Here is a 25,820-nt window from a genome sequence, read left to right as displayed (position 1 = left end):
TCTGCCATTCCAGTTTATTGAAATGAGTAAATGTATAGCTTTACTTGCATACAGAAAAGTGCACCAGAGAAAATAAGCATGTACATAACAGTTGTACAGCTGAATATCACTTTCAAAATTTCACCTGCTTTCAAAAATTCAATGGCCTGACATCGTTGCCTCTAGTTTAGCACATTTTAACTATTTGGACATTTGACATACTATTTCAAGTAGGTGCTTATGATGACTGAGTAGGAAGCAAGATGGAAAATGAAACCATACATGATCAGTTGTTACCATTACTCAAATAACCGCAGCACTTTAGCGTGGACTACTGAGGGCTGATCAATAGACGTCCAGGAGCCCGCATCTTTTTCAGACCCTGAGCAGTCTTCCCCTTCTTCCATCTAAATGTAACATTGCATGTGGCTGAAGAACACCCACAAGGACCTGAGCATTAAGGGTCAAGGGACAACATTAACAAAAACAAACCAACCCCCTTCCACTAACATTAAAAACACCACCAACAAACAAAACTCATTTTGGCAAGTACAGAGCCTTCAGCACTATGCTAGCAGCCCTCCCCCCCACTCAATTTGGTCGACATCAGAGTTTAAATAATAATAGTAAATACGTTTTACAGCGTTCCCTCACTTAATCTTCCTGTTAATTATAAGATCTGAGACTTCGAGAAAGTTTTCCAGTTACTGGATAAATTAGACCTAGCACCTGATGTGTTTGGCATGATCCTCTCTAGCTCTGTGAAGCGTGCTCTTTCAAATAGTCCTTCACCGCTGAGTTGACTTCACCTCTCTTCAACATTGACTGCTTTTCTGAGCCTGCAACCCAACAGAGTGACCACTTATTCCATAGGAAGATGGAAGGTTGGGCCCATGTGCAATTCTCATTATTGGGATGGCAGAACTGCCCCAGCGCTGGGAATCATTAGCACTTTCCACCATTTCTTCCTGTTGCAGGTGGAAGGGAGGTAATGCTATATAAACCAGGGGCAAAATTGACTGAAAAGACCAGCAGAAGGAAAAGGAGAAAGAAATGCATACACAGTGCTTTCTTCTCCGCCCTTGCAATAGCCAACCAACACTGGACAAAAGAGCGTTTTGCCCGTAGGAGGAGATCAAGCTTCAGAAATACTGGAAGCCACCTCTTTCAAAAGGTCTTTAGATATGTTCAATCTCAAGATGCCAAAAGAGAAGGTAGACTGATTCCAATTTTACTTTTGAAAACTGGCCAGAAGCAAGATTTCTTTTTAGGAAGGTGCCTTGTTCCCCCTCCTGCCCCCTCCCCTGAAACATCTTTAGGGTTTGTACCCTAAAACAGAACTCCAAACAATTTGTAATGGTGCAGATTTGAAAATTTATTCAAAACAGTATAATCTGAGGAATTTGTGGTGGCTGCATCTCCCAACCAAAGAGGAGTTAATAGAGTATGCTAGAAGGTTCTAGGGATACAACAGGCAAAGGTTCCAGTAGGGACACTACTTCATTTACATGTCAGCTAGAGAATTTAGGTTCTTAACTTATTTAAAGCCATTAGCTCAGTTTAGCTTTAACCTAGACAGAAAATGAAAAGCGTTTTACAAAGGCAAGCAGCAGCATGATACAAGGCATCAGATAATATGTCAAAGCTGGAATAAGGTCAAAGGTCAGGACACGTCTGGCTATCAGCTATGTCCTGGATAACGCAGGTCAACCTTTTTGTTCCTCTGGAAGAGTCAGCATATCAAGTTCCTAGAGGGGGATAGAGAAGAACAAACCTGTAGTTAGAATTCATAAGACTGACCTGAGTCACTAGTTAAAATTCCAGGATAGTAAAGCCTAGGGCTGCTATGAGGAGCAACTAAGTGTAACTACACATGTGCTTAAAGTATCTGCCATTCTCCCGTGATAATATCCACCACTCAATGTAGTGGGTTGGCTGAAACTAGCCCTCCTTCCCCACCGAAGAAGAGAGGCCTCTAGAGAGAATTCTAGTCAGTCTGGTCAATGCTGGCCCCCATCCCCCAATCCTCCATGACACCAAACCAAAGCAGTTGCCACTGCGAGCTTTATGGCGTATATTATACTTTGACAATTATGGGTCGCCAAGAGTAGGAGTTGATTCAATGGCCAACTGGTAGTGGGGATGGACAGGAAACCACATTATTCTTAGTAAGCTTTGCAATCACTTCAATGTAAAAGTAAAGAGCCAGAAAGCTTTAGGTATCATACTGAGTTTTACCTGAACAGAACTGAAAGATTAAAAAAATACAAGATATGATAGAAGTTCATACTGCAAGGAGTTCAATACTATTTTTGATGTATGTAAAAATAGCCATGATTGAATTAGTTAAGTATGGATTTTCAGGTCTGTAAGTGCTAGGTTAATTTGATTTCTTCCCAGTTCTAAAGTTCAGTTTTTTGTCTCCTGTGCTACCCTACCCACCCAACCACCCCAAGATAGACTCACTAGAGTTTCTACTTACAGAAATTATGCAAACGGGTTTGCAAAAGAAGCTCTATATACATCAGGAGCTGCAGACTGAGGAGGGGGCAGCTAGGGAGATAAAACCATTCAGTTGATAAGTATTCAGACAGTCATTATTTTAAAAAAGTATGACTAAACCTTTTGAAATTCCTTTAAAAGCCAATCAGGTCATGGACAAGGGGACAGTATAAGGATCTTGCAAAGATTTGTGATTTCCTGCTAATAATTGTTTTTTGTAGCGACATTGAAATCGAAGTTTAGGTACACCATGCTTGCTTTCCCACATTGGGAAGGAAGTCTGTTTCTGGGCTCTAGAACCTTGTGTGTAAAACTGAGATCTGAAATCTTTGGAGAGATTTGTTTCATCGTGACAGCTGACTCAATTTTCTCCAGAAGTGCTTTCAGGAGCCAGGGAGTCACTGTTTCATAGATGAACTGACTTTCTCATAGTCAAAGGCTGGTAGTCCCTGTAAAAAGAGGAATCTTTCTGGATAGTTCTTAACGATAACTCTCAGTTAAAAACGCTTTGCCATCAACATTGTACCGGGAGAGCAGTAGCTGCCTGTGGCAAGCACATGGGAGCAAGAGCTTCCTTTAGTAGTAAATACTTACAGGGACTTGTGGCGATGCATTGAAAGGGTCTTTAGCGAAAGGGTTCTCAAAGGCATTGTCAGCAGATTGGGTGACTGGCCGGGCTCCTTGTCTGGGAACTGGCTTTGGGGGCTCTGGAAGGAGAACAAACGGAGCGGTCGGTGAACCAGCTTTCCCTGAAGAGACGCACACGTCCTTGATCATGAGGTCCAGACTAAAGGCCAGCAGCAACCCCACATTTGACATTTCAACAATCGTCCCAGGTACAGTTCAGGGACATGAATAAATTAGGTCCAGACTCCTGCTGGGAAATTTATATTAGCGGAACAAAAGTCACCACCAAATACCAGGATCCCCAATGATTTATTACCAGCAGTGTACCCCTTCTCAGAAGGAGGGATTCTGTAAACAGAAATAGAGTCAGAATTTCTTTGTGGCTATGGAGTAGGGAGTAGGTTTTCTTCTCTCATGCTCCAAATATCCAGCCCATTGTTAAGAGCCCAATGGCTCTTGACAGCCCTTTTAAGAACTGTCCCTAGAGATGGGACTCTTAAAAAGTTGCAAGTGGCCCTCAAAGACACAACAATTGGTACCTATTTGTCTGGAACCACAGAAGGAGGAGGAGGAGGAGGTGGACTGTGTGGCTTATTGCCTCCATCGACAGCTGCCTCCTTTGCCAGGAGACCAGGAGGACTGGATGGTCCCCGGCTACAATTACTATACATTTTAAATGAAGAATCATGATCAAAAGGTGGGGGCTTTCAGAGTACCGTGAAGTAAGACCATCTTTATACCATAAACCCAAAATGTCCCCTTGAAGGCTTCTTAAAAGTCAAGCAATAGTTCAGTTTAATGAGTTAAGAAGGCTTGATCATGATGCCCTTTTAAGATGTAGCTGTAGGGGATCAGTGCAGTTTCAGAGGTGCAGGAGTATAGAGTTTGCTGCTAACCCCAAGGTCTATGAGTCTAACCCATCAGGAGATAGATGTGGGAGATGTGGCCCCCTTCTTCCATCAGGATGGACAGCCCTGGAACACGATGAGGCAGTCCAATTCTGTCCTTTAGTCCCGATCAGTCGGAGTCGACTTGACCATGAGTTTGGTTTGGGGTTTATAAGAGATCAAATTGATAGCGACTAGAAAGGTTAGATAAGAACCTCAGGGCTCAGTGAGTTGACAACTTGGGAAAAGTGGGTGACAACAGTTGCACACACCAAGAATGTCACCATTATCTTTGAATATTTCCTGTAAACACTTGGTGTATTTTTTTTTGTTGTTGCTGTGTACAGTCTCAACAGCAATAAATAAAGGAATTAAAAAAAAACAACTGTCACTAGAGGGCAGCATTAGACCTGCCCTTAGTGATAACTAAGTACAACACAGAAATCCAGCTCCTTGGCTACCTCCATGAGGTCAATGCTTATGATGGCTGGATTCCTAGCCTAGGGTTCCCAAAAGAAGCACGAGCAAGACCCTTGGTGAGTAGCAGCGGGTTCTCTTGCGGGACCTCTTTGGGCTTATACCCCCCTGGTACTTGTGGTGTACAGTGGGCAGAGAAGTAAGTAGCTCACCATTGATCTTACTCAACAGTTGGTTCGCATCAAGGTCGTCCTGCTCCGCATTCTCCTGAGGAATGCCCACTCTGCTGTTGAAATAATTGGAGAAGGCACTGGACGCCCCTGAGGATGTCTGCTCTCCCTTCCTTGCGGGCACTGCAGGTGGCTGTTTCAGTTGCAAGTCCTTAAACATTTCTTTCACCTCCTTCACTTCTTTATCTGCAAGTGGGTCTAAAGCAGTGAAGGCATCATTGGAGATGTCCACGGGACCGGCAGTTCTGGGAGGTGGCTGAGGAGGGGTGACCAGGAGAGAGGGGAGCATGGAGGGGACCTGGGCTGACCCAGCCGGAGCTGGGAAAATATTGCTCTGGAAAGGATTCCCCAGAGAAGCTGTTGACGGCCAAGTGTTGGGTGCCGCAGAGGCTGAAGAGCTCCAAACGGTTGTGCCAGGAGGTGGAGCTGAGCCTGTGAAGGATGAAGGCTGATTCCAACCTCCAACAGATGGGCTCGTGCCAAAAACCAGTGGCTGGCCAAATCCTGCAAGCTGGCCACTCATCATGGTTGCTGGGGCCATTGCAGTAGGCTGATTGAAGACTAACGATGGTGGGGACCATGGTCCCGCCTGAGGGAGGGTGACTGGCATACCACCTGGAAGAAAGGGGGGGGGAAATGACTTCAAGAGACAGCTATAAAGAAGATTCTTTCTCTCTTTTGGTTTATTTTTTCCAGTGAGTTTGTTAGCCTTTACTCAGAGCTGGGCACGGCAGACAAGGCAGCGAGCAGCAAAGAACAGAATCGTTCCCAGAAGACATAGATGCTCTTTACAATCCCTTTAGACCAATCCACAGCAGAGGCTCCATCATCCCCTTCACTGAAGAGGAGCCTCTCCTGCGTTTCAGAAAGGACAACTCTGAGGTCATTTCCGTGGCAGCTGCCCTCAGTAAGCTTGAAGCCATAGCATAAGCTCGTATGGAACTACAGGCACATTCCATGTGTTTAAATCATTGCACAGCATAACCAGCTACTACAGAATAGCCCTCGTTCAAGTTTTGTTTGCATTGCAAAATCCATGTTCTTTCTTGGGGGAGTTTTCACGGGAAGGGCAATGAAGTCCATAAATATTCAGTCACGAAAAAAATATATAGCTATTTTAACATTTACAGGAATGTAGCAAACCAGAAACTGAGCCTGTCAATAAACTGTAGATGTTCCTGGGAGTGGTAGCTCTTGGTGGCTACGGAAAAGTGACCAGAAGACAAGGTCATAGCCAATTCATGCCAGTTCTGAAATAAGGAATTAAGATCATTCGTGGGGCACTCTCAGTAATCAATTGCATCTTTAATTTGGCAGTGGGCTCCGGTTTGAGGAGTCACAGGGAAGCCCACCCTCAGGCATGCGCCTCAGAGCTCCACATGTTCCCATCACAGAGTAACCATGTCAAAGCTTCCTCACTTTTAATGCTGCCGAGATCAACCGAGCAAGAGAAACAAAAGACAACACTTGGTTGGAGCCGAGAGAGTGCTAGACTTTCATGTGTCAAACCGAGGAAAGGCTAGTGATCTTGGGAAGACTGTATTGAATAACATCGTTTCCTGCCACGAGTCACTCACCAAACCTTGCCAGAAGTTACAGCGGTGTATTAAAGAGAGGAGGGGAGGGACAGAGAAGAACAGACAACAAAAACCTGTGCACTAACTAATTGCCTGTGTTGGAGCTGTCTCTGATCTTTGTGGGAGAATGTGGATATCTCCTGCTTCAATGCCATGTTGATTAGAAAAGAGTTAAATCAACTTCTTCTTTCTGGGAGGCCCATCCCTGCATGTTGTTCTTAGTATATAGGGCATTTTTCTTTCTTGACTCTTCCCAAATGTATTAGCAATCCAGTGAAATGCTCACCATTAACAGAAAACCCGTGTCAGTCTCATTCATGGATGAGACGCTGTTCTCAAAACCTACTTGCTTTTTGCCCTTTGAAGAGAGTACTTTTGAGCTATCCAAGTCTTCTAAGTAAACCAAAGAAAGACTTCCCAAACTTTTGTTAGGAATACTTTGGTTCCTGGGTCAGAAATAACTAAGATAACAGTGTTTCAGGTCCTAAGAAGATGTCCTATCTTTAAAGGTTTCATAGCACTGGAGATTGGTGCTGACTTCCCCGAAGAGTGTCATCATGAAGTCTAGCCATGTCTGGCCACGGCCACATTTGGTCTGTTCAAGGTGTGGAAGGCTTGAGATAAGGTCATCATAACATCCGTGATGTTGAAGTGAGGAAACTGGATATCAGAAGGTGGATTCAATTGTGCAAGTCACAGTCTGGACCAGCCACCATTAGAACCCAGGAATGCTAGCTCGGGAGCCAGCACCCAGCCTCCTGTTTTGTCTCCCTGGCAAAGAGAGAATGATTTTTCAAATGGGTGTTTAATGTAAATACTTAGATACCAGAAATAGAAGGTAGACTTCATTAGCATCATAGACTATACTCCTTTCACAGCTGACTAGGAGAAATGGCCTCTCAGCTTCAATAATACAGGCTTGTAACAGTGGCTTAGTTTGAACAAAGTTATGGCTAGCATTTAAAAACATTGATTAAAATGCCATCACCCCAAGTCAGAGTCCCTCACTAATAGTTTCCACCAAGTGGATAGGCTGAGCCATAGGGGATACATTTTATCATCTGTCACACTGGACTGTTTGCCTTCCCACAGGAAAATGTGTGGCTTTAGTCATAGATGGTATTTGTGGGAGTGGTGGTCAAAGAGAAAAATAGTGTATCTGCCAAGAGTTCAAGGCTTTCCCTGTATAAACTGATGCCAGCCTTCATTCTCATCCACCAGATGCCACCCACCATGTTTCCCAGCTTGTAAGGCACCACTGGAGAGCGTAAGGGTAAGAGGTAAGGAAAAGGAGAGTGGGTATAAAAAGTGGATTTTATTTTCTTCTGCAGTGAGGTTAAAACACAGGGCAGCAAGTCCAAGCTGAGAACTCAACCCTCCCCCCCGCCCCCCCTCCACTTCTCCACCAGAGTCTCCCAGCTGGCTCCAGCGGAAGCCAGGCCTGCAACCTTCCATGGTTTGGCTGAGCATCCCGGCTAGTGGACGGGGGCTGGACTGTGGAGCTCCATTTGAGAGCCAAGTCCAAATGTGAGGAACCATCGGGATTCTGCAGTTGTAGACCCCGAGGCCGCAGCAGAGGCACCTAGCCAAAAAGCTTCACTTTGTCTGACTCAACGAACAGTTATAGGGTCCAGCTGTATTTTCAGGATGACTCCTTAAACATTGGCCATAAAAACTCTTTAAGCCATTGATAGCAGACTACAAAGCGCTGTGATATGACCTGCTCTTGTCTAGGGCCCTGCATCAAGCTGTCTGTCCTTCTGAGAAAGGGAAGCACCAATCAGTTCTGTTTCGTGGTGCTGATGGTGGCGGTGGTGGTGGTCATGGGGATTGTGTGTGTTGGAGGGTGGGGGGAAGCTATGGAGACAGAGGGGAAACCCCAAAGAAACCCGAAGCAATTAGAATCTCTTGATGCAAATGCAAGTATGGAGTTCATCCCCTCAGCCGTTGGGTTTAAAAAACAAAACCAAAAACCCATCTCCCTATGCCAGATAGGACGGGACCAATTTAGCAGGACAGAATCAAAATATTTTTCCTTACAGGAACACAGCAGAGATGGGAGAAAACAGGATCGTGATGACTGGCTCGGCAGGAGGCAAGGAAAGCCATGATCCCTGGTCCAGTTTTACCAAAGAGAGCAGAGTGCTTCCCCTCTCACTATTGCTACCTCCCTCCCAAGGCAGCTTCTATTTGGAGCTTGTAGGGGTGCCAAGAAGCAGGAAAACAAAGAGTCCCCAGCAGGGTAGCAAAGACTATTGTTGGGATTTCTCAAAACTGCACTATGGAGTCAGAAGAAAGTAGCAGGGCCAGCTCTCAGCCAACGGGTCTTCCTCCTCATCCTGTCACTGCGGGGCTCGATGGTGCACACGGGTTACTGACGTGTTCGTGGAGGAGAGTCTCACATGCATTAGGTCTCTGATAAAACCCCATCTCCTCTCACTTAGCAATGGCTTCTCTCAATGCCAGGCTTCTAATACTTGTCTTCTGACTCTACTAAGAAAGTCACCTAAGCAAAGAAAGTATCAGCAAAGAGCCGCTAAGGGTTTAAGTGTTCAGAGATTTATATGCTAGTTCATAGCAACCTAGACCCCGGAACTTCCCTCCTATGTCTGACATTTGCTGCAGACCTTCTCTAGTCGCCTTCCAAACAAGGGGCATGCTGCTATTCTCTCCGACAAGGCTCTCGCATCTCAACTCCCTTTCCTCACGGAAGCTGGTTTGACCTTTAAAGTTCTTTAGAGCTGTTTTCCAGGAAGCTGTTGACAGTTGGGTTGGGTAAATAAAAATGTGGAAAACGGTCTCTGCTTACATGGCTAATGGGCCAAATTTTCGTTACAACTCAGGAGTCTCGAGGGTGGTGGGGTGCACAGAGTACAAGTGGGAGAAGGGCTTCCCAAGGCTCAACTCTGATGTCCATGGACCACCCTATGTCTGTGAAGCCCCTTCCCCCATTTACTTTTAGGTTATCCATGACAACAACAGAATCACACTGAACTCCATCTCTAGGTACCTACCTAGACCTGCGAGGGGCCCCATGGGGACAGTGACACTTGTCTTGAAGAGATCCAGAGGGTTGGCCTGAGGGGCTGCAGGTTGGCCTGTAGGCGACGTCTGTCCTGGAGATTCTGAGGCAGGAGGATCAAAGGGGTCTGATGCCAGCAAGTCATTCGCTGAAGACTGACAGGACAAGGAGGGAAACAGAGGAGTTACTCAACAGAGGAGGGAACCCAGCATTGGTCTTTCAGTCCCCGCTGCAAAGACATTTTCCTTTTACTAATAAACAACGAGTGCTTACACACACACACACACACACACACACACGCACGCACGCACACACACACACACACACACACAGATATCTGCAATGGACAAAATATAGGATCTCAGCAACTGATACAACCTAGGACTCTCGACGTGTCATCTCTCTTGCTCATCCACGCATTCATCAGTCTCCATATATCAGCTAGATGCTTGCAGCAGGGGACGAGAGGGCAACAACCAGAGATAAGGTGCCTAAATATTTTTGATCATTGTACTGGCTTAAATCAGTCTTCACAGAGAGGGTCTGAGCCTTAACCATTAGGTCAGGCTGTAGGTTTCAGTGCCAGATCACTAAAGATACCTATAGGTCAACAGTTCATTTGAAATGACTTGTCAGGAAGCTGCACTTGAGAGGCAGCAGCAAACCTATGAGTCTGTCCTGAAACAATGACTTGTATCATCAGCATTTAAAATTGGACACAGCCACATGGGGCGTCAAAGCACTGTGGGAGGTGCGGGAGAACAGGAATCACGAGAAGGCTTGCCCTCCCCACCCAGAACATGGTGATCAAACTTACCAGAAGTACAGAAGCATAGCAGCATTAAAAATGGAAAAACTCGTGTTTAGTTAATAAGAAGTGACAAGACATGCAAACGGAAAGCAAGGTGTGACACACACTGCTGAGTGAGAGGCTGAAGGAGGATGGCGATTAGAGAAAGATATTCCTGGAGAACTGATACATCTCGTCCCACCTTCTATTTTACAGCCACGCAGGAAGCTACCAGAGCAGCAGGAAAAAGAGCGTCTCTCACACCACCCTTTGGTACCGAACATGCATTCTGCCAATGGAGATGTGGAGAAGACAATTCACCTTAGTAGTCCTTCTGCCTCTTCCTGGTTTGGTACTTTGTGGAGGTGGGATAATGGCTATGGAGTCATGTGGTGAGGACTGGACAGGGCTATCCAAGTCCTGCTTTAGGCCATTCGGTACTGACAGTCCTTTGGAAGGGCTTCCCACAAAAGGGTTCGGGGAGGATTTGATATGGAGACCGTTCTGTTCTCTTTCAGATACCCCATTTTGAGTTCTCACTGCTGGCTGGGGCTGTGTGCTTGGAAGGGGCCACTGGCCTGCCTGAGCCTCCTGTTTGCCAGTCCGGTTAGAGATTTGGTCAAATTGCTGGCCAAAGTAATCAACATCACCATTCAAGGGCCCATTCCTTTGTAGAGGAGAGAGGCTACTCAAGTTCTCGTTCTTCGGATCTGGAGATTTGAGAGAATCAAACGAAGAGGGTGCTGATTGGTCAGGCTGAGTGAAAGGGTCATCCCGGAAAGGATCGGGGTTGGGGGTGGGAAAGAAGTTGAGATTGGCAGAAAAGGCATTGTCAGGCAAGAAGGATGCCTGAGGCTTTGGTCGTGGAAGAGAGCAGGAGGTGGTGCCATTGGTTAAGAATGGATTTTCTCTTAGAGAATTCTGATTGGTGTCGATTTCTGAGTTTAGATCCACTAACAGGATATCTTTGCTTTCCTATTACATTTGGAAAGAGGAAGAAGGAGAAAAAAAAAAAAGAAAGCGTTAGTCCATGTTGCGACTTCACATAAGAAAGTTACATAAGATCGCCAGGTTCATCAAAATTCCTGTTGGAATCTGGCCTTGGCAAACGAGTTGACCTTCATCTACTCCCATCATCTCGCTGTGTGCTTTTGCCAGCTGCTGTCCCTTGGCCAATGCCCTTTTATTCCATTCTCAACGTGGTCAGCCCTGCATTCAGCCAACCAGTTTATTTATCTATCTGTGCAGTCTGCTTCACACAGACACATGGAATGAGCTCACGGTTTTTGTTGTTTCAATCCACGGTACAGGACGATGCAGGGAGTCTAACAATCCATTCCTTGGAAGAAGTAACTTTCTAAGTTTATTGAACTTTGAAGTGAGACATGACTTCAGGTGGCCAACTCAAGCTTGCTGACACCGTCTCGGTTCACCTCTCTCAATGAGCGACTGAGCAGCTTACCACATGCCTGCTTTATCATTACGGCTTTTAGAATACATTTCCCCATAATTTGTCCCATGTTCTCCTTTGGGATGGGGAGTGGAAGTTTCCCCTTACCTAACAGCTATCTACTTACTGTGCTGCGGAAATATTTATGATTCTTATTAAAGGTGCTAGCCAGGGTGGCTCCCTCATCCTCACCATTCTGGCCTCTCCTTTAGGAATGACCCTTGTATTGAGGCCCTTCTAGGAAAGTGACACTGACATCACTGGTATCATTTAGCATAATAGATCACATAGACCTCCCTTATTGTACAATTTCTTATAAGATAGATTAGACATGCCTAGCTTTCCCTTATCTAGTGAATACTTAAACTAACACCTAGTCTTGAAGTTACATGTAGAATGGAGGGATGGATTTAGGACACTATGCAAAAGGCATACAAAAGTTATAAATCTTACAGGTATGCCTTGTGTAATGTGTCCATAGTCCCATACTTTTTAAAAAAGGAAATAAGCAGGTCTCCCTCTGGCCCTTGTGGTGCTGTTGAGTAAGAGTGAGGCTGCTAAAAGCAAGGTCAATGGTTCAAACCCACCAGTCACTCTTCAGGACAGAGATAAGACTATCTGCCCCCTTAAAGAGTTACAGTCTCAGAAACCCCACAAAGGGTCACTATGAGTCAGCATTGATGCGATGGCAGTAAGTTTGAGGCAATAATTTTATATAGACCCCGGAATCTAGACACTTGCAATATGGGATCATAGGTAGGATGCAGGCAGGTGAGACTCATGTGGTGGCTTTGAGAGCAGGCTCCTGGGCTTTGTCCAGGGGGCAGGTAACAGCCAGGGTGGTGGGGGCGGTGGGGCTAGGCTGCTCCTCATGCTGGGGCAGAACAGTGTGTGGGGCTCTGCTCCCGCTGTGCTCCTGGCCACGGCTCGTCCACTGGTCCCCAGCATCAGCTCCAGGAACAGCAGGACAATGGGACGCGGGTTCCCATAAGCTTTTCACATGGTGAGAGCACAACATCCAACTCACTGAAGAACCTACTGCACAGAACATCCCATGGGTGTTAAATGATGCACACGCACCTGTCGTTCCTATTCCCTCTCTGTGTGTGGACTGTGTTTACTATCAGGAACTATGGCAGTGCAGTGGTTACTGGTCGCACTGTGAACTGCAAAGTCAGCAGTCTGAAACCACCAACCACTTCTTGAGAGAAAGACTGGGCTCTCTACTCCTGTAAAGAGTTATAGTCTGGAAAGGCCAGGAAGGCGTTCTCCCTGTCCTTGGGATGGCTGTAAGCTGCAATCAACTCAATGGCAGTGAATGAGTATTTGTTATCTGAGTGCACAATTATTAGGTAAGATAACTTTCCTGGCACAAATGCAGCAAATTCGATGAATGAACACAACAGATCTTTATTAAAGTCAATGACATGACTAAGTAGGATTCGTCCTAAAATGGAGCTGTCATATTGACAAACCATTCAACCAAATGCTTTTGATCCACTCAAAATTTCACTATGCTAGCTACAGAAGCACACGAACAGTAAACCATGCCTCCCTGAAATGGAAGTGAGAGAACTAGCATTATTTTGACCAGATTACTAATTATTTTTGATCACAGATGATCAAAACCACTTCAAGGGAATATGAAATTCTCAAAGCAAAAATTAAAAAGAGAATCTTGGCTTTTAAAGAACAAGTCGAAAGTGTAGGTCATACTTTGTGGCCGCAGAAGAGACAGCAAAATCAGACCTAATGGGATTCTACCTTCTGGTTTCTTTTATTAAGGAGCATAAAAACACAATTGCTAAAAATCAAGTTTTCTCTTTATAATCAGAAAACGTTATCAAAAGAAACAACTTGCAATTAGGAGAATTTCTGATAAATCAAATCAATTAACTGGGATAGCTCAACGTGGGATCACTGTTTAATCAAGAGTAGGTGGGCAAGGTTTATTACAAAGCTTGTGATTTCGGGGTTCATTATGTTCAGATGAGCCACCTCTTGGTTAGCACAGTGGGGTGTTCACTGCGGGCAGTGTTCGGCTTTTCAAGTACTTCGGGAGAAGCTCTTAGGGCACCAAACAGGAACCACAATGTTAGACTTCTGAATAGTCACCCTACAAGTAAAATGTATAAGGCTCTCCTCAGTTTGGCTTGTTAATCCGAGACTGATTGTCCAGTTCAGAGATTACACCCAAAGGATATGAGACTCCTTATGCCCCCCTCTCCCCTCCTCCCCGCCTCCCCCCTGCCCTTGGTCAGAGCCTCATTCATTTCTTCCTGAACTGCCAATACTGCATCCACTCAGCCATATTTGAGCTCCTAAGAGACTAGCACTAGCCACGTGAAAGTGACTTTGTCTTTGCTCTCAAGGAGGCAGGGAAAGGTGGGGTGGCAATGGCGGGGAGGACATGTGGGCAACCAAGAGGTATATCTGCACAAAGGTAAGGTTTTTAAATGCTGAGTCCCATAACCTAGATGTTCTGCAAGTAACTAATCTAATTGGACCATTCTTCCTAGCAAGCCTGCTAAATCCTGCACTGCCTTCCTACCAAGTCTTTGGTGGCTGCCAGCTGCCAATGGCAAGGACAGCAGCTTGCAACCACCCGTCTCGTACACCTTGGAAGAGGGGCCGTTCCTCTGTCCTACAGGGTTGCTATGAGCCAGATTGGATGGGGTGGCAGTGCCCTTGACTTTTATCTACAATGAATCCCAATTTATTTCTAGTCTAATTACTACCGATTTTCCTGTAAGCTTCAAAGTGCCAACTCAAACGCTGATTCCTTATAAAGCTTTCCCCCATTAACCCTCATATTTCAACCTAAACTTCAACTTCACCGGGACCACCCTGTAGTGTTTTATGTCTATATGACACTTGTATATATGACAAATCCCTTATACCAGATTTAATCTCCTTGATAGTGGATTATGCCTTAACTCTTCTCATAACTGCTTTTAATGTTGAAGTTAGTGAGCATGCCTTTTCATAGGACTTTTCTGGTCTTCTTTGCAGTGCAGTATAGGAAGATAATGCTCAAGTGATTTCCAACAAAAAGTATGCTTTAATGGCTCACTATTAAGTTGCAAGATAAGCTTTCAACGATTCTGGGTACTTTTTGGGTGGAGCAGAGCCGATGAATCAGGGACATCACTAAAGAGACTGGATCATTTAGATTTCTTTCTCTTTTCCATCTTTGAATGGGTTTTGCAAGATATGAATATTTTCAAACATGCTGGTCTGATCAAGCAGAGAACAACCCATTTTGTCATCTAGAGATACAGAGCTAATATGTAGAAACATGTTGCTCAAATCTAACCAACACACAGTAAGGCTTTTTTTCTCACTTACCACAGAGGGGGCTTCCAAATGTTTGTAGACAAATTCCATTCTCTTTTAATTCCGGTCCCCCAGCCAACCCCGCCCACAAGCGTTTGGAAGCCCCTTCCTTCATTTGCGTTGGTGGGTTTTGCTTTCATTGCCATCAGTTTAACTGAAACTTGTCCGTTTTTCCTACCGATCTCAGCTTTCAATTCTGAGGATGGAAAAAACGTTGTTTTTTCACTTCACTTTTCAGAAGTTCCTAGAAATGTATGGAGCCAATTAAATAGTTATGCTTCCTTGCCTGATCTACTGGAGTTCGACTGACTATGGGGCACTTTACTCTCAAGATACTTATTTGAATGTCAACTATACTCAGAAGTTATGGGCCTAGAAATGAAAAGAACCTCAGGACCAGGATAAATCTTTCAGTTCAAGCTAATTCAGTGTTTTCAAATGCTCATCCTTTGCATGGCCATACACACTAAGGGGAACGAAAGGTTCTATGGAGTTAGGGCTTTGCGTGGAAGAACATTACATGAGCTTCTCAATTGTGGCACATAAGGGCTTTAAAATGCTGCATTGCATACTATGATTCCTTTAGGATTGGAATCAGAGAAGAGTATAGGCAGTCCCTCTCCTCCCATCTCATTTGAACCTGACTGTTTTATGCAGTGAGATTTCACAGGGCTGACAGTCTGCAAAGCTCTGTGGGAGGTTAGCATCTCACCTACTCTTTCTCTGCTGCTTGAGTTTCTGTGATCTTGGTTAAGTAGACCTGCTTGGCAATTCCCAGACAGAAGATTCTCCTAGACAGACACCATCCCCACGGTTCTCAAAGATTTCCTTTTGGCCAAGTTATTGTTCTCTCTTGTTTCATGGTCAAAGCAAAGAACTCACTTTCTTAGAAGCATTTTCTGAACCTCTAAACCGAGAAATACCCTGCACTGTGACATCATGCCACTCCACGGCAGTTAATTAAGTTGGCTTAATGATTTGTTGTAATGCTGGTCTCCCGTCTACATAGTAACTCCTCAATGTCACTGGTGCTATACACCCCACTCATTGCTGTCTCGAAAAAAGCAAATACTCGAGCACCTTTTGAATGAAGGATAGACGTTGAAAGATGCCATGCAACATAATATGGGTATTTTCATTCCTGGCCTGTTTGGGAAAGAAAATTCCTGGGAGATGTATCCCTTGTTTGAAGAAATACCTTTTTTTCTGAGCCCCACATCTCAAGTCCATAAAGAAAAAATTCTGCTCTACTCTCATAGGATTGTTATGAAGCAATCAATAGCAAGAAGACTTCATAAACTCTATCATGTTAATAATCAACATTTCTTTTCCTAACAGAATAGGCTTTGGGTAAACATAGGCTTTGGGTGTCTTGCTTGTGTTGTCTTAATTTGTGACAAGCGTATGCTGCTCAATTGCACAGAAAGAGTGGTAGAAAGCAGAGAGGCCACGAGGGCTTATTCTCTGCTATGCTCCTTTTAAGTACTTTCATTCCGAAGGTTTGATCCCGTTCCTTCTTGTCCCAAGGACTACCAAGGAACAGTGGAAGGCCTGATCTGATATTCAGATTTTACCTCTTAAGTAATATTAACATATCGGACCCACTGATAGTGACTTCAAATTCAAATTTGTTCTAGCCGCCATTTACACAGTATGTAGCAAAATCAGAAGTCATCTTCCATGTTTCAATGAGAGGTTCAGGATTTCTGGTTAGTTGTTGATTTGGGTTATAGATGCCATTTTCAGTATATTACAAATTTAAAAACAAACACTTACTGTTGGGCTATTTAGGTCGGGTGGTGTAGACATGTCCCCAAACAAATCCATCTGGTCAACTCCCTTAAAAAAGTATTTGGATTAGATTCAGATGTGTCCACCAAAAAAGATTAGTTTGTATATTGAAGCAAATATTTCCTAAATGAGTATTTAGGAAAAATAGTTGTCACAATTGATTTTCCTTTTACTGGTACAGACTTGGTATTGGGACATTTAAATCAGGATGTGTAGACATGTACCCAAATAAACCCATCTGGTCAATCAACATCCTTTTTAAAAAAAGTATTTTGATGAGCTTCAGATGTGTCTACTCAAAAGATTACTTTGTGCATTTCCATAATGTTAAATAAATGCTTGGGCAAATAAAGGATATAATTGGAATGTCATTTAACTCAAACAGATTTGATATGAGCAGCATCTACAGTAAGTAGCACCTGTGTACAGGGAAGCAGGAGTCTTCAAACATCACATACATACCAATTTCAGTTTGGTAGCTTGATCGTCAAGAGTCAACAGTGCCTCACTCCCATTCTGAAAAGATGGCAAATATTTCAGGGTTTAGTTGATGAGATTTTTGCCTACAGCTTTTGACTTCCTATTGTATTGACTTGCTAGACAGTTCTGAGCTGGGTAATGATCATTCAACACTACATCTTCAGTGCCACGGGTCATGGGCATGTGGTGAGACACTTGGGGTCCAGAGTGCTTGGATAGTTACATGGGAGCTTACACAGATCACACATATATTTCACTAGAAGTAAAGATGCAGGTTTACCTCTACTGCTTTGTTGGCTTCTTCAGTCTGAAAATGAAAAATGAGAAATTCAGTGGTCTGGGTCATTGTAGCTAAAGGGAGTTTAAAAGAACAAATGCACTTATGATTTCATGGGTATAAAACACGAGGATCTTGCAGATGACGTTTGCTCTGCAACCCCACTCTTTTTCATATCAATACTTGATTTGAATACATTTTTGAATTTAAATGTGTCCTGTATATTCCCTTGAATCAATATGAAGTTGTTGGAAGAAAAGAAAACATCGCTTGAGACTACAAATTAGAAGTGCCCAACTACAACTGCCTTCCACTACCTGATCGGGAAAACAGAAAAAAAAATTGGAAATCTCTAGAGAAGTCCTCTGTGTACATAATGTTCAAAGATGGCTCTAAAGACAGATAGTCCCCAGGTTATGAGTGTCACTGGCCCTTTAAGGTTATGGAATTTGTCCTCACTTTGAAACAATTGAATGAGCATCCAAGTTGCAGCATATTCTTCATAACAGTCACCTTTCCTTGCTATCTGTACAGCTTTCAAAACGTTGAGGAGGCTTAGATACTTGCACTAACATCAGAGGAAATAAAGATCCTATATTCCTGTTGTGACTTGCTTACAGATTCAACTTCAAGACACACTTCAGAGCAGATCTTGTTCGGAACCCAGGGAGTGCCTGTATGGTCTTAAAGGTAATGGAGCCCATTTTCTGCGGTACTTGCCTTTTTCTTTTCTTCTTCCTTTTTCTTTACATTATAGATAACTTGAAAAAGGTCCTTAAGATCAATCACTAGTGGTTCGGCCTGAATGGAAAACAATGCATTAGTATTTTAATCTTAATATTTTCCCCTGTGCTTTCCCCATCAGTTCTGATTGGTGCAGGTTCCCCCCTTTCTCTTAAAACTCTTCAAGGAGCCCTGGTGGTGTAGTGGTTACACATTGGGCTGCGATCCACATGGTGGGCAATTCGAAACCACCAGTAGTTCGGAGGGAGAAGACTGGGCTTTCTACTCCAGTAAACAGTTACAGTCTCGGAAACCCACCCGGGGCCTCTATGAGTCAGCACTGACTCCGTGGCAGCGAGTTTGATTTCTTGAGCTTAAAGCTCCTCTGTGCCCTCCTCCCCTAGTTTCTTGACATCCCCATCATATGTCAAGGACAGCAAGGTTAATAGATGCTGTTTCTTTTAAAAAGAGGTATCAAGATCCATTTCTAAGTCCTTTCAATGTTCCTAGGACTAATTTGCAATCATTCCAAAAGAAGCAATGACCTCAAACCAAAGCCCATTTTCACAAGCCTTGGGTCCCTTCTATGGGAGATTAAAATGGCATTCCTTAGGTCACACACACTGACTGTTTTCCTTGAGGTTTCTGGTAGACAGACAGACACACCATACCCCACTGCACTGCAGTGCTCCCGTAGGACCATCAGGTTTCCAATCGTCCCAGGAACAGATTGCCACCCCTTTCTCTGGCAGCCCAGTTTGTGGGTTTGAACCACTGATCTGTCAGTTAGCAGTCAACAGCTCAGCCATTGGGCAATCAGGCTCCTTCCAGTAGCGGACATGTTCTTAGGTATACTTCAAGACCGAGCACTTACCTGTTGTCCTGTTTTTATGGCAAAAAACTGGTGCTGGCCTTCTCCTCCACAGACGTAACCGAATGCCCGGTTGTCTGTCACATCGCGGGCGATGAAAGAAATTTTATTCACTGGGTGCTCATGCTCTATTACCTACAATAGGGAGACGAAGATGCCTTGAGTTTCTTTGTAGGCGGCTACAATGAGGCCGCAGATATGAAGAGGCTAAAACAACTGGCGAAAGAATGCGTAGCCTCTAGTTGAAGGCGAGAACTGTGTTGACCTTGCTAGAAGGGGTGCCAATAAAAGGAACTCCATCATCGGTCTCAAAAGAGTCAATTCTGTCCCACACATGTCTTTGAAGACCCCAGTCTTTATCAGGACGGACAGCCTCATCTATCGCCTCAGAGTGGCTGGTGGGTTTGGACTGCCAATCTTGAGGTTAGCAACCTAGTCACCAGCCCACTTACCACAACTGTCCTAAAATGTAAGGGGGCGAGGGGCGGGGGGGGGGGGAATAGGAATAACGTGCACTCCTAACATCTTGATGCTTGGTCTTCCATAGTTCAAGGACATAACAAGGAAGGCCTGAGAACTAGGAGATCAAGAATGTCTAAAGTTAGTCATCCATCCCCTAAACCAACCCCAGCGGGCCTACTTTCCCAACTCCGAGATAAACACACACGGTGAGCACTATTAAGCTAGCAGTGTCCCTAGAGATTCTTTGTTAATGGCTTAGAACAAGTGACCAAGGAACAATACCAAGAACCGCTGTATATTAGAACATGTATCCCTCAGTACAACCTGGAGATTGGGGCATCAAGTGTTTCTCAGCCCCATGACATCAGGGTCATTACTCAGGAGTTCAATGTGGTGGGGGCTTAGGGATTTCGTAGTACTTTGTGCTGTGTTTTTTTAAATTTTAATTTTTTACCTCTTTTCTTTCACACGGGTCAAATAAAAATCAACCCACTGCCAATGAGGTGATCCCAATTCATAGGACCCTTATATCGGGTTTCCTAGACTCTAAAGCTCCACGAAGGCAGACATTCTCTTTTTCCTCCCACCGAGCAACTTGGGGGTATGAACCACAGACTTTGCACTCCCTAGTGCAACATCTACCCGACAATGCCCTCAAGTTAATAGGATCAACCCTTCAGGAAGAAGTCAGTTGACTGTGTTTGGGCTTTTGTTTCAAAATGCCTAAGATCAGTCAACAATTTCTATTGGGCATCCCTGAAAGTTTAAGCCGAAAGACTATCTACTCCTGTTCTTCAGTAGAGTAGGAAATACATGAGTTGAGAGAAGGAAATATGAGAGCTGGAGCGTGGGTTCTCATGCCTGGGACCTGAAGACAAACAGGGGCAATGGGGAGGTAGCAGGGTCCCAGAGCTCCACCCTTCAAAAGCTGATTTTGCACATTGGTAAATGGCATCTCTTGGAAAGGGTGAAGGCTTTAGGGTGAAGGGTATAGTCTCAGCAGTGCCTTGAGACTATAGAATATGAATGAAAATGACCATATGCAATATTTTAAGTGGCTGAATCTTATATTGAGTAGAAAGAAAATTCCTCAAAGACTTCAGTCTTTTGATGAGGTCCAAAAAAACCAAGCAAAACTGTTCATGTGTGTGAACACAGCTACCACAAAAAATTAGCAAGTAACCTCTGTGTGGTGAAGGAGCAGGGATAGCAAGATTACACAAACAAACGTGGATAGAGCTAACACTCTGGCTTCTGCCCCACCCCAACAGTCCTACTGGCATGATCTGCACATATCATACCACTCTAATTTGATCACATCAGGAAGAGCTGTACAGTCATCACCAAGTCAGTTTTAGAACAAAATACAGAAAAAAACCTAACAAGAATACAAAGTAAAACAGATAAAAACCTTAACTGAAAAAAAGCAGAAAATATTAAAAACTTGAACAAAGTTAAGTGGATCAGAAGGGAGATCAAATGAAAGGATACCAAGTTTTCATCTAACCGCATCTGGAGCAATCCACTTTCCAGTGCCTGTCTGCATCCCTGATCCTTGCATCCCTGATCCCTGCATCCCTGATCCTTGGTCAGAGAGGATTCACCAAGGGCTTAACTACAGGTATTTACCCTTTTCTTGTTCTTAAAACTGAAAGAGCTTTAAAATGGATCAAAAAGGAGATCAAACGGTAAGATATTACATTGTAACCCAACCACATCTGCCGTGATGGACTTCGCAAAGCTCTCTGTCTTCTGGCAGGGCTACTCACATCCCTCCACGATGATCGTGGCTGAATCCGTGTGCAGACCCTGTAAGTGAATTTTGGGCTTTGACTGTCATCCATAGCTTTTTGCAAATCAAGTGTTCACAATTTAAGCTCTGATGCCATTTCTTTCTTTAGATTTGGATGATATTGTTTACAATCCTTGGCTCACACAGGTTAGTGTGGTTCTTCTACGTGGACACAGTTGACACTTTACTTAGATGGCTGCTTGTTTGAAGACAACCCTTTAAGACACCAGAGGCTATTTTTTTTCTGATAGCCAGGCACCATCTAGTTTCTTTACCACACTTTGTTATAGCATCCAGTCTTCAGTGGTCTCTTCCTGATGATGAGCATCAAGCAGGGCCATGTCATAGGAACTAATTGTTCTTAGATTGGTGCTGGAATTAAGTGCACGCCCCAAATCCATTCACGTTTATAGATGTCTCTGGTTCACCTTAGATACATCATTGTCATCTTATGTTAGAGAATATTATCAATCACCTCTTAAGAGCATCACTTCCAAAGCCATTGAGTCAATGTTGAATTATAGCCACCCTATAGGACAGGTTAGAACTGCCCCTAATGCTCTAGTTTTGGATTAGATTAAATGGTAGATTCACATGTGATCAATATGTTAAAATGAAATAAGAACCATACATAAATCCATGGTATTATCATGAACCCGAAGTTACTATTCATCTAGTTCTCATTCTATGTACATGAGGTCTCTAAATTATCCTAGTCTATTTTACAGACTACCTGGATTTAAAGCCTGAGATTCATATGTATTATAAATGATAAGAAATGTGTTTCAGAATAAAGTATCTTGATTCCTTACCTCCAATTCTACTTTTTGTCAGTTCCTGTTGGAGAAGTAATAAATACAGTGTGTGTATGTGTTTCCTATAAATATTTATAGGGGATGATGGGAGGGCTTTACATTCCAGTAGCAAATTTCAAATTGTCAGCTGTGAGTGGTCAAAACAGTGTCAGTAAAAGTGAATTCTTACCCCAGTTTTCTCGTCGATTATTTTTATCCCAGAAAGTGAAATGTTGACCCAGATCCTTTGCTTGTGTTGTCCCTGAGAGCGACCAGCTGCAGCCATTCCCTGATGAGGTTAGGAAAGCAAGGACAATCTAGTTAAAAGTATCCCATAATACTTCTACCCTGGTTCCCCGAAAACAAGACATTATCTTATATTAATTTTTGCTCCCAAAGATGCGCTGGGTCTTATTTTCAAGGGATGTCTTATTTTTCCATGAAGAAGAATACGGTACACATTTATTGTTGAACAACAAAAAAGGAAATTTATTACGTGTCTACAGTACGGTAGTAGCTGTCATCACAAACCAGCATAACCAGACAAACTGTGAATCCTACAGTATCAAGAATGTCTTGTTACTCCTGCCCCGTGCGACTCACTGTCTAATTGTGAGTCAGCCAGACTCCGTCAGGGCAGAGCGAGCATCAGGCGGCAGCTTGTCCTGGCGGTGGTGCAGGCTCTCTGATTAAAAGAGACCTCGCACTTCCTGTCTGCTCCGGTGCGCTGCGGCCAACAGTGAGCTGCAGGATGGCACCCGCTAATACGGTCCAGAGTCCAGCATTACGGTTTCTTGAGGGGGGGGGCCTTATTATCGGGGAGGCCTTATTTTCAGGGGGGTCTTATTTTCGGGGGATGCCTTATATTTCAGCGAGAGGCAAAACTGTAAGTAGGTCTTATTTTCGGGGGATGTCTTACTTTTGGGGAAACATGGTACATTAAACCTTAAAAAGGTAGTCATCTTTGCCTTCAACCTGATTTTCCACGTAGGAAAGGAACATGGCCAGCATGAGGGCATTATATCAGAAGCTCTTGCTTGCCTGTATCTCAATTGTTTGAACGAAAAAGGTCCCCAATGACCCACAGAGAAGACAAGAAATTGATTCAGGCCATCCCGCTTAGTGATGGAACTTGCCAAGCTCATTCTAATTCTCTTGGTCTCAGAGCAATCATTGGTAAAGAGGATGAACCTGAATTTCTCCAAAGATGTTATTTTTAGACCATACATTACTGAACTAATTTTTTTCCCATATAGCAACAAACTAATAGTATTAGAATTAAAAAATTCAGAAGACCAAAGGGCACTAGTTTTCTGAATTCAAGCACACTCTCTTCCAAGGATTTGAAACCGGATATTTTGTCTTCTCTAAATAAAGTGAGGCAAGGATGCTCACATTTTCCACACAGCTTTTATAATTACTTACTAAGGAAAATATTCGGGACAGATCTTGTTCGCCCCAATATTGGCTCTGCCAAAAAGAAAAGGCATCCGGAAGCTACTAGATCTGGTTAAATTAGACTTCTAGAATAGTGCTGAAATATGCAAGCAAACGCCTGGATTCTCATAAAATGAGGCTGTCTAAGAACAATTATGTGATTAGAAAAGATTTTCTTTCAAATAATTGAGATGTAGGTAAACAAAAGCTTTTAAAATAACACGCTCACATTGGACAACTGCTTAAGATCCTGGCAATACTTGTGTCTTCAGTTTACCTTGAGTTTCATCATAGAGTCTTGGCTCATTTTATCCCCTCTTGCATCTGGCACCTCATCAATACCAATTAGCTTCGCTTTGTATTTTACACCATCACCCTTGAACCTGGCCAAGAGGTACTCATCAGTCTTTCCAGGGCCTGAAGAGAGAAAGAAATATAGGATAAAGTTTGTATGTGTATTTATGTTATCAGCCCAAAGTATAAGCAAACACATTCTAAAATCTCCAATTGTTGAGTCTTAGAATAAATCTTGATTATACTCCAATTGACTCAACTTTCAATATCCTGTCTTCTCTTCTTATTTCACATAAGTCCAAATTGGCTCTACACTGCCGTCTACAACCCGAGGGAGATACATGATTAACTCTTTCAGCTGCTAATCAAATGGCTGGCACTTTCTATCCATCCAGAAGGGGCCTTCGAAGAAAAACTGACTTCTGAAAAGCCAGCTACAGGAACCTGTGTGGGACACATTTCCGCTACCACACACGAGGTCACGATGAGTCAAAATCAACTTGTTGGCAACCGGATAGCCTCCTACTGTCTCTAGCATTGGAGCAGGTGGAAAAGAAATCTTTAAGATGCAAACTGGACAGAACCTGTGGGAGACAGACGGGAAAGTGTAAAGGGGATTTGAGGATTTTTTCATCAAAATTCATTTGAAAGGTTTACAAGGAGGGTCATGTACTTCTCTGGATGAGAAAATGAAACAAGAGCTGTCATATAAGGTACTGGCATTTCAAACTGTTAGTAGTCAGAAGGGAATGAGGTACAACTTCTTTTGCTTCCCTTTAAAAGCCTGTGCGGTCTCATTCCTGCCGTTAGTGCCCTGGTAAAAGGTTAAGCAAATCATGCCAACTTCTCAACTACGAATGATGGAGGACTCTGGGGCTTTAGATCAAAGGAGGAAGGTCTTTAAAAAACAAAAACAAAAAATGATCTCAATATTTAATGACAGCTACATCAAGAAAGCAAATGGGAACCAGATTAGCCCTTATCAAATGGCCATGACATTAATTACTAATGTATTCCAGCGGGACCCACACTGGTGTGATCTCAGCCTTCTGAGACAATGTATGGGTTTGTTTGGCCAATGTCTTCAGGCCCAGTACAGCTTCCCTGGTTGGGGCATGTTGTCAGCCTCTGTGAAGTCAGCGCCCGGTGAGCCTCCTGTACTGCGCAATCAAACATTGCCCAGTCCTGCGCCATCCTCACGATGGGGTGCTGATGGGACACTAGTCCAGTGTGATCCATGGAGGTTTTAGTGATTGATTTGGGGATGGAGTAGTAGTTTGCCTTGGTTAGAAAATGCTGTTGAAACCTGTTCTGCATCATAGCAACACAAAAACCTCCACTAACGATGGATGGTGTCTATGAATGCTGTACACTGGCTGGGGGTCAACCCCAGGCCTCCTTCATAAAAGGGTGAAAATTCTGGGGCAGCTGGGCACTAAATAGAGGTTGAATCAAGGCAAAAGGTCATCGGTGGCTGACCCATGAGTCTCAAAATTTGACAGATCTCGAAGGCTAATTCTAGCAACCTCCCTGACGTCAACACCATTCTCCCATACCTTTCTTCTTCTCCTTCTTGGATAGGACTTTGGGTGCAGCTTGTTGGTCAGGCTGACCATTGGTTGTACTTGATTCTACTTCGTTAGACATGGCAAGAGGGTAGGCAGCAAACCCCAGCACTAGCAGACACTCGGCAATACCAGGCAATTCCCGATGGAGAAGTCTCAAATGACCATAACCTACAAGCACCTGTAAGTAGAATGTAGAGGTAAAGGGAGATCATAAGGTAGCAAATCCAGCTTTTTAAAAAAAATCATTTTATTGGGGGCTCAAACAACTCATCACAAGTCATACATCCATCCATTGTGTCAAGCACATTTGTACATTGGTTGCCATCATCATTCTCAAAACATTTTCTTTCTACTTGAGCCCTTGGGATCAGCTCCTCATTTCCCCCACTCTCTAACCACATCCCCCCTCCCTCATGAACGCTTGATAATTTATAAATTATTATTATTTGTCATATCTTACACTGTGTCTAACATCTCCTTTCACCTGCTTTTCTGTTTTCCATCCCCCAGGGAG

General features: G+C 43.8%; 1 protein-coding gene across 1 annotated transcript; it reads right to left on the bottom strand.

The window, feature by feature from the left end:
* On the bottom strand, positions 1-25,484 carry DAB2 (DAB adaptor protein 2). The gene is made up of 14 exons (XM_013008719.2): positions 25,295-25,484; positions 23,722-23,861; positions 22,198-22,296; positions 18,963-19,094; positions 18,086-18,166; positions 17,369-17,395; positions 17,071-17,124; positions 16,594-16,656; positions 10,353-11,006; positions 9,234-9,396; positions 4,625-5,257; positions 3,076-3,188; positions 2,462-2,532; positions 1-1,727 (listed from the first exon to the last, which is right to left on the bottom strand). Exons 1-13 carry the CDS (start codon positions 25,383-25,385, stop codon positions 2,467-2,469), a joined length of 2,316 nt encoding a protein of 771 aa, XP_012864173.1. The 5' UTR covers positions 25,386-25,484; the 3' UTR covers positions 1-1,727; positions 2,462-2,466.
* Positions 25,485-25,820: the final 336 nt, after the last annotated feature.

The sequence above is a fragment of the Echinops telfairi genome, unplaced genomic scaffold, assembly GCF_000313985.2.
Source record: "Echinops telfairi isolate 266 unplaced genomic scaffold, ASM31398v2 ScPeMD7_7469;HRSCAF=8507_1, whole genome shotgun sequence".
In the NCBI taxonomy this organism is placed as follows: Eukaryota; Metazoa; Chordata; class Mammalia; order Afrosoricida; family Tenrecidae; genus Echinops; species Echinops telfairi.
The sequence above is the reverse complement of the archived record's forward strand: the minus strand, read 5'-3'. Positions and strand labels throughout refer to the sequence as shown.